At 38.5% G+C, this 9,644-nt stretch overlaps 1 protein-coding gene across 2 annotated transcripts; it reads left to right on the top strand.

Moving 5' to 3' along the window:
• The first annotated feature begins 1,729 nt into the window (after nt 1-1,729).
• On the top strand, nt 1,730-8,991 carry oscp1b (organic solute carrier partner 1b). 2 transcript variants are annotated; one of them, XM_051407146.1, is made up of 11 exons: nt 1,730-1,955; nt 2,484-2,525; nt 3,336-3,490; nt 3,915-4,082; nt 5,019-5,099; nt 5,226-5,329; nt 5,814-5,942; nt 6,259-6,328; nt 6,557-6,696; nt 6,784-6,847; nt 7,937-8,991. In XM_051407146.1, exons 1-11 carry the CDS (start codon nt 1,844-1,846, stop codon nt 8,054-8,056), a joined length of 1,185 nt encoding a protein of 394 aa, XP_051263106.1. In that variant the 5' UTR covers nt 1,730-1,843; the 3' UTR covers nt 8,057-8,991. The 2 variants fall into 2 exon arrangements, with proteins under 2 accessions (XP_051263106.1, XP_051263107.1); XM_051407147.1 differs by lacking the exon at nt 2,484-2,525 and having other exon boundaries at nt 1,731-1,955.
• The last annotated feature ends 653 nt before the right edge of the window (nt 8,992-9,644 follow it).

The raw sequence follows: 9,644 nt of genomic DNA, 5'->3' as shown, positions 1-9,644 counted from the left end.
TGCTTTGCAGGGACATTCATGAAAGCGGATTGAACTGTATGAGGAACACATTTAGTATTTTAGCGTTATTCTCCAATGGAGAGCACTAGAATTGATTTACTCATACCGCTGACTTAGTCTATGACGAAGTCAAACTGACATATCCTACTCAGGAAATGAATAGTGTCACACATATGTACATATGACCAAATGTGAAAACAACGGTGAAAGGACTAATTTAGGTCATTTTCCACATTTTGCTCTATTCCAGTGCTAACCGCTGAATGTGTTCTTAACTAGGCAGCAAAATTAGAAACAACAAGCAGTTCCGGTAATCCAAAATGTCGAACCCAGTGGTGACCCATCAACCAGGTGCAGGCGGCTATGGAACAAATGTCCAAACAGGAGAGTGGAGCACTGGGCTATGCTCCTGCTGCAGTGACATTTTAGTCTGTGAGTACCATTCAAGATGCTTAAATTATTATTATTATCATTCAGTTTTATATACTTTCATTCTTTTTCTCTTTCAAAAATTCACAATGGAATACACTTATGTTTTGCAGGTGCTCTTGGTTGCTTTTGTCCAATTGCACTGAGCTGCTACACAGCAAGCAAGTATGGAGAAAACTGCTGCTTGGGTTGTTTGCCAGGAGGCTTAACAGCCATGAGGACTCATATGAGACTGACCTATGGTATTCAGGTAAATAACTCATACGTATTTAATATTCCAAACTCTTCAGAAGACCTTTGCTCATGTTTTTGGGTGGTGCTGTAAGTTTCATAGAGGAAGAGTGGCCTGTTTTCAGTAACTTGACACTTATGAAAGAGATGTTTCATGAACGTAGGACATTTTGGGTGTTCCCTACAATTGAGAAACCTCAACTGCAGGACATTTCCTCATAGAGTGTCTGTGTTCCACATTGTGATTTTGTTACTATCTTTTATCCTCAGGGAACAATACTGAATGACGCCTTGATGACCTTTTGCTGCGGACTTTGCGAGACATGCAGGATGGCGAGAGAAATCCGTATCAGGAATGGAGAAATTTCACCATAACAAGACATAAAGGATTCTGGCCTATACAGTATTTTCTGTTTGTTGATTATGTCCAGCTATTGTGGAAGTAGTTTGTTTATTCCTAGCAGGCCTGGCATTTATGCAGACAACAATGGAGGAACAGCTGATGAATTATGCAATTCAGTGTATTAAATGTAATTTTACCTGTAGCCTTATATCTACCTGTATAACTGTGTGGCAAAGTGCTGGTATTGAGTTGCATTATTGTAAATAAATTGCATTGTTCAAATTGCATTAAAGCATGAATGATTTTGTACCCTATTTTCAATAAAATGTGATTATTTAATGGTATTTAATATACTTTTTAATGTAGAAAATTATATAATAACTTAAAATGTGATCCAAGTGGTTTTCTGACAAAAAGAAAATCCTATGTGGATTAGTTTGGTGAATATAAACCTTGTCTTAATGTGTGTACATGAGGTATTCTAACAGGTCTTAGCATTTCAACCAAGCATTTCAGATTGTGAAATCATTTTACAGGAACAAAAGCAAAATCAGAAATATATACATTACATAATTTTTTTATTTTTATTATTTAACATACGCAGTTGACCTCCAGTTTACTTCACATGCTGGTGAAATTAAAAGTTTCACACCCGCCTGCCCCCCTCCTCTTCCTGTACGTCATAGCGTACAGCACTCTGATTGGCTGATCTGCTTCGTGGCCTGGCAACCAGAAGAGGCTTTACCAAACAGACAGACCCCCTATCGGCAAGCTTTCGAGCTAGCTACAACCGCTAGCTACCTACGTTTTCTGAAGAGATTAAACCATTCAAATACCACCATGTCTTCGAGAACTCTACCCCTGCTGTTCATCAACCTCGGCGGAGAGATGCTGTACATCCTTGACCAGAGGCTCCGAGCTCAGAATATCCCCGCTGACAAAGCTAAGAAAGGTAGCTAACCTTAGCTTAGCAGCTATCCAGATAACAACACAAATGTCACCCTGTATTTAAAACCAGCACATTCCGTTCGGTTTGTCTGTTTACTGGTTTGTGAATGTATAATAAGTACCTACGATTCATAGAAAGCCAGTCTAAATACAAGAGTTCTCATTAATGAGTCAACTGGTGGTGGTTTTGTAGCTCCACACAATTTGATCAAATCACAACACACATAGACAAACGTTTCTGTTGCATGAACAAATATCATTCCCAAGGTTTCATTGGTAATCAATGGGAAGCTGCTCTAAAAAAAGGGCTGTAAAACATAGCCTGATTATAATCCCAAGCCTGATTTACACAAAATGATATTAGATAATAAATAGCCACATAATGTGTACACATATTTGGGAGGATTTTAGCATCCATTCAAACTTAGCATAGACTTCGTCAAACGACATTGGTCAAGTCTTGAGATGTCATTCAACAATCTGGTTTTTCGGAACATCATTTCATTTGTTATCTCCTTTTGAATTCATAAAGACTCTGCAATAGCTGGCTGGATAGACGACGACAGAAGGAGAGGTATTCTTACAGAGCTTTAGTATAATCATGCCCTGATGCATTAGTAGCTCTTTGCTCTGCTTTGGACTAGACTGAAGGAGCGCTCTGAATAAACCCATGAGACCTCATTTGCACACACCTCACAACCTATGTACTGCGGTTGTCTCTGCATCAGGTACATCCTGTAAGTGGTTGGGTCACTTGAATGCTCAGATCCTGGCTACAAACTTTATGTGTTGTAAGGGCCTTCATTGGATAGATGCATTTACAATAATGGGAGTTGTTTTCAAAACAGGGATTGATTTCTGCAAATTCTATTAATCAAATGAAAGAGCATTTCAGGCTACCAAGCAGGCCCCTGTGCCACATATGAAACAGCTTTTGGCTTCCTTATGGGTAAGTAGCACAAAATACTACCAAGCCACACTGTGTTAAGCAAGTTTATTTTCTTCACTCGTTAGCCAGAAAAAAACTTGCAAAATGATTGGAAAAGGTTGAAGTTACCTGATAGGTTTGACTTTCTGACACTTCTAACGGTGATCCTCATCACTTCTGCAAATTACAACAGTGATTGGTAGAAGTTAACATTTCTGAGGGGAGTTCAAACACAAAAAAAACCTGGCTATTGCCCTGCTACCAAGTAGGACATATGCTTTCCACGCTGCTGCTTTATTAGGGCCATTGGGTTAGGCTTTGGATGAAATGGTTTTGGCCGACATATAGTATAGAATGCTTATCTGCCTGCTTCTGAGCCTACAGTGTGAAAAGAGCATTTGTCTATCCTCAGTTAACTCTTTGTGGACTTTTCTGTTGTGCTGTTTGCCTGACCAGTTATGAATGACATCATCACCACCATGTTCAACAAAAAGTTCCTAGAAGAGCTTTTCAAGCCACAGGACCTTTACTCCAAAAAGGCCCTGCGGACTGTGTTCGACAGGCTGGCTCATGCATCCATAATGAGACTCAATCAAGCTAGCATGGACAAGGTAAGTCACACGTAGCCCTCCTGAACAGCTGTATACTGTGTTGTATACTGTGTTGTATACTGTGTTGTATACTGTGTTGTATACTGTGTTGTATACTGTGTTGTATCCTGCACATTTGGAATTGTTCTATTCCCAGTAAACACACTAGAGAAGTATTTTAGAGTCATGCCATAGATCTACATTACATAAATCTACCCATCAATCAATGCCTAATATTCATATCAAAAGTGTGAAAATTGGATATAGTGTTTCCCTAAAGCACACAGTATGTCAGTAATTCTACATAAGTATAGAGAAATTCATATCTTACACACTGTATGCTGCTGTATGTGGCTCCCTCTGCTGTTTACTATACAACAGTAGCATTCCTTTTATTTTGATGGATGAGTCAGTGAAGCCATGCATGTGTTTTCCCTCTTCACAGCTCTATGACTTGATGACCATGGCATTCAAGTACCAGGTACTTCTCTGTCCCCGGCCTAAGGACCTCCTCCTCGTCTCCTTCAACCACATGGATGCAATCAAAGACTTTGTGAAAGACACACCCGGCATTCTCAGCCAGGTTGACGAGACGTACCAACAGCTCATAGAGGTATGACAGGACATGTGTGACTTCACTCTCTTCACATTTGTTATGGACAGGAGTGGTTAACGATATCACACGTGGCTTGGTGGGGTTTCCTGGAGCATGCTGCAAGATCTTTGTTTTTTTTGGTGGTATGTGAACCAGTGTTAAAAAAAATAGAGGTAGAATGCAACATTGCCTCCAAACGTGGCTGAGTGTACCAAGAAGAACAAAGAACAAAGAACAAAGGGGAAACAACTTCACATAATACTGTGCGTGTTAGCTTGGTCATACATGGTCAGCTGTAGAGCACAAAACTGACATTACACTCTCATAAGACACATTGTGAGTCATTGCTTTTCCTGACACAGGATATTAAAAACTGCAGTGTAGTACAACTCATATGGCCAAGAAGAGGAAACATTTGACAGTCGATGTTAGGAGTGTCATAGTCCTCTGACCAAAAAAGAAAGTTCACATATCAGGTCAGTTTAAATAAGCTAAAAAAAACATCCTGTTCAGCTCCATACTCACTTTAATAGCCAAGATTGACTTATTTAAAACACTAGGTCACAGTGTTTCAAGTCACTATACAGCTGTTAATACTTGATGCAGGTAATACATTATGCTGTCATAGTTTCAGACCATTTGGATTACAGTCACATACATTGAACGATAGTACTGCACATGTTATGTGAGGTGTCAATAGCAACTGATTTTTTTTCATTGCATGTTATTTGTATGATTATACTAGGTTCAATAGGATAATGCTTAAAAACAGTAAAGGGAAATTATATATATATATATATATATATATATATATATATATATATATATATATATATATATATAAACACAAACTCATAAATAATGATTATCAATGTTTTTTTCTATTTTATTATTTGTTTTGCAGTTACATTGTAATTTATTTTCTATTTAATTTATTATTATTTTTTTTTTTAGATGTATACACCCTTGTCTAGTGGGGACTTCCAGCTGATCAGACAAACTCTCCTTATCTTCTTCCAAGACATGCATATAAGAGTAAGTCCATTAGTTTGCCAAACTCCCCAAGCATGGGGAGAGAATTAACTGGACAATATTACATTCTCTTTTTATTTGTCTTTTATTTTCCTCACAAGCCTGTCTCTATGTTTTCTTCTTTGCCAGGTATCTATTTTTCTTAAGGACAAAGTGCAAAACTCCAATGGCCGCTTTGTGCTTCCCACCAGTGGTCCTGTGCCTCATGGAACACAAGTCCCTGGTTTGATAAGGTGCCACAGTACACGGATGTTTTTACTCAGAGCCAAACAATCCTCACTCAAGAACAATGGAGATAACTAAGACTTAGATTAAACAAGTTTGTAGAATATTAAAATGTACCTTTGGTCCTTCTTCATCTTTAGTGTTGGTCTTTTTGTCTTTCATATGTCTGCTGATCTTACACAGACACTGTAATCTTACGTTAAGAAGGCCTATCTGGAGCTAATTGCATTACAGAGGTTTTGTTGAACTAGCATTCTAATTATAGATGTGTTGTATGTTTAGCTTGGATCAAATTACTTAAGGATTTTACTGTATGTGCACAGTGAGACATTTAATACATAAAGGAAACAAGAATTCATATGTAGAACATCTAAGCAATAACAGTGTTAGAAGTATTCAAAGCAACAGCGGTATTATATTGCTGTGTCTAGAAAGTGTACTGAAAGCATGCTTCTCCTTAGTAAATTGTGTTGTTGTATCTGGTAATTCCAGGATGTTTAGCTGTACTGGTGAAGAATTGACCAGGCTGCAATTCAGTAATGGAGGAAACTATACCGCTGCTCTTCGGGAGGGATCTTTCGAGATATTTGGAGACAGGGTCACCAAACTAGGCACAAACATGTAAGATGCTGCAACGTACAAAAGATGTGCATGAACATTTTCTGTTATCCAGGCCATGATATATCTACACGTACTGTTCCCAAAAAGTATGTCTACTGGACGAGTGGATGAATTTCTACAAGACTAAACAAGAAATCCATTAGCTTTTGATTTAGTCATCTTAATTTATGCAATCATAGAGTGTCAGTATGTCTGACATATGGCAAAATACCATATATTGTAAATCAAACATTTGTAATTTCTTGTACAGGTAATTTTTAGCACTATGTTACATGGTCATGAATGCTCATTCTCCCTTTTTTATTTTTTCGTTCAGGTACAGTGTAAGCCGCCCAGTGGAAACCCACATGTCAGGAACATCTAAAAATTCTGCTCAGCACACTAAGGTGAAACCGCTTCATTTTCCGCACTGCAAACTTGATTAATACACAAAATGTTGTCATGCACACAAATTAAATTTTGAAGACTCTTTACAGTGTCCACACAGTACATAACATGCATACACATTTGAACCATAATCTACTTCCTGGTGCATCATTATCAGTTGCAAGATCTTGTAAACAACAGGTACAACAGGAATAAACAGAAGTGAACAAGTCATTGTGTGTCAACAGGTCAACACTGCTCCCAACCCTCTGGCCAAAGAGGAGCTAAATCTGTTGGCCAAGTTAATGGGTGGGTTAGAAGTTCAGAAACCAGGAAATGCAGACAGCGGCTTCCGAGTCAACCTCTTTGCCACCGATGAGGAAGAAGAGTGAGTGCCCTTATTTGTGTTTGTGTACTGTCAATTATTTAATTTGTCTTTCCTGTAAACTAACATTGTGACTCCCGTTTTCCACAGAGAGGCATTAATATCAAGACCAGATGAGCTTTCATATGGAGTCATAAAAATCCAGGCAACAAAGGTAAAGTATTCCTTTTTGTAGAAAAAAAAATAGATATCCAGTATTTGTATAATACAAATCTAACTATTGCTGCACACTTGGTGACAAAAAGTCTGACCATACATGTGTCATCTAAGGGGAAGTGCAGACTACAAGACTTTGAAAATCTCAGATTTTTGCTGCTCAAACCACAATGCATTTTTTGGCCGTCTGTTGACATTAGTGTTGACATTGTTGACATTATTGTTGAAATTTAGGATGCGCAAACTACACAACTGATTTCGAGGTGTATATATTGCAAGATTACTCTAGATGGAGAGATCTGCGATCATAGCAAATGATCGTGATAGTCGACAAAAACACAGAAGATGTCACTTACTGGAAATGACACCTGGTTTGTTTACGTCTGACTGGTGATAGAGTTTGTAGAGGGCCTAAGTTTATTGACCCTCCCCTCCATCTCCTGTATCCACTTAGTCTGTGTAACACTAGTCCCCATCTTCGCCCTCTTTGTAGCCATGATGTTTGTGTTGTTTTGGACTGTTTGCTTTTTTAGCTGCTCCCTGTTTTCTCTTGCACTCTGATTGGATACTGCTCTTTTCCCATTTTAGACTCATCTCAAATTTGCATCCCCTTGTGCATCTTGTTTCGGGCAATGATGAAATCAAACATATTTAAAAACTCACATAGTGTCCGGGAAAGCATACAACGTGGAGGACCCATCTCAGAAACACTTGAACTAGAGAACTTGTTATGAGATTATGTGTCACCAGCCAGTAAAAGTGTCTGATAGATTTATTTCACTCACCAGCAAAAAAGGTCGCGAACGAAAAGGTGATTTTGCACTTTGACAGGCGAATCGCGAGTGGTCTGTGTATAGTCTGCACTGGCCCAACCTGCCAGCCTCACAACCAATAAGCTGTGTTTTACTTTTGATAAGCAACCCCCATGATTGGACTCCAAATTTGACTTATCTCATTGATAGGCTTACGGTTATACAGTCGGTGATCAGAGATGTAAGGCTTTGCCAGTCTAACAGGATTTACAGTAATGAGATGTAAGTCCCTGTCATGAACACTCTGACACTGCGATCGGTGGATTGTCTTTCAGGACCAGCAAGCCAATGCAGAGCTGGCCAAGATCATGGGAGAGTTCACAGAGTCTGGAGATCAATCTCCCAGTGCCAGCAGCAAAGGAGACGACCTTCTGGCCATGATGGATGGTCTGTGACATGGTCACCCAGAAATGCCCCTAGGGGGGTGGGGCACAATTCATCGTCAACAGTCTGTTCTACTGTAGACCAGTCTGCTCTCTGCACCTGCAAATACACTGCAGCAACCTCACATGCAGCCAGAGAAACTTCTTTGGGTGCTTTTAAAATGCAGATGTGAGCAGGTGTTTCCTTTTGGTTTTCAAATGACGAATTGCAGATTTGCATAGTTAACAACTAAGAATGTGGTGAACCAAACCTTAAGCTGCAGTACACTGTAATAGTTGGTTTGCTGTAAACTGAAAAAGAGTTTCAGTGCATTAACACATACAGTAGGCCTATATCAGTGCGATGAACATGTGTATGTGGTAATAGTGAAACATCTGTTTATGTAAGGTCAAGATGTTTCATTTTTAAAAATCTGAGTCAGGCTGTGCTGCGGTACACAAAATACACAATCCTTTAATTTCACACAATGTCCTTTATTTTAAATGTCAATAATACTTCAAGGTTTTAGATTTTTTAGGTGTATAGTCCATAACTCCATGTTTGTTTATTACGGTAAAGAGTATGAAGAGAGGGTATTCTAATGAACAAATGATTGAATGATATTGTTGGGGAATCAAAGGAAACCCAAGTGCTCTTTCTAATGTGATTTCAAATGCCCTCAAATGTTTATTTTGGTAAGAAATATGTTTATCTTGCATTAAGACATTTTACACTACCCTTTGATTTCTCTGAATGTTGACCTGTGGACCAGAGATGTGCTCATTGATGAGTATGTTATTAAAATTTAGAATAATGCAATATAAGTAATTGTCGAATATGTAAATATGTATATTTAATACTTTATTTATTTGAATGTATCATTTTCTGTGTATAGGGAAATGCATATTGCTGCAATTGTTTAATGTGCAATGTAGGATTTTTAATAAATAGTTGGAGAAAAAACGTACCTATATTTTTACACAAATTATTGTATGAACTGTATCATCGGTTTGTGTACTGATGCAATAGTGTGTTAATAATGGCATGAACCTTGTAACAGCTTGTTGCAGTCGAAAGGATGTAACAGTAGGGGGAGCTGTCTGACCTTTCTAAACATTATGTACTGTGTGTGGTCTGCAAACTGACTACCACACATTGCTACACTGTGTTTTATTATGCAGTCATGCTGTCTTTTTTAAAAAGGCACCAAAAGGTGATGAGTGTACTTTCCTTTTTACTAAATCTCTTGCCTTAGGACTGTAGGATTCACTGAACGGTTAAACAACAAATGTGTGATTATATTTATTTATACTTGAGTATTTTACCTTCAAACCAAAACATTAAAAGCAGTATTCTTTTTCTTAGACTCTGTCCTCCAGAGCAGACCTACAATGAGAATTGTTATAGCAACAGCTATCTGTATCCAAGATATTTGTGTGTAGTCTGCCTGCAGATGGGTCAAAGTGAAACTCTGATAGTCTGCACTCCCCCAGTCAACCACAGTCTGACACACACACACACAGAAACATGGTGCATACCATACAGACAAAACATGCTGAGACATTTCTCTGAATTGATCTAGGGGAGGAGTATTCTGGTGAGGTCTTCCCAATAATCTTG

This window comes from Dicentrarchus labrax, unplaced genomic scaffold, assembly GCF_905237075.1.
Source record: "Dicentrarchus labrax unplaced genomic scaffold, dlabrax2021, whole genome shotgun sequence".
In the NCBI taxonomy this organism is placed as follows: domain Eukaryota; kingdom Metazoa; phylum Chordata; class Actinopteri; family Moronidae; genus Dicentrarchus; species Dicentrarchus labrax.
The sequence above is the reverse complement of the archived record's forward strand: the minus strand, read 5'-3'. Positions and strand labels throughout refer to the sequence as shown.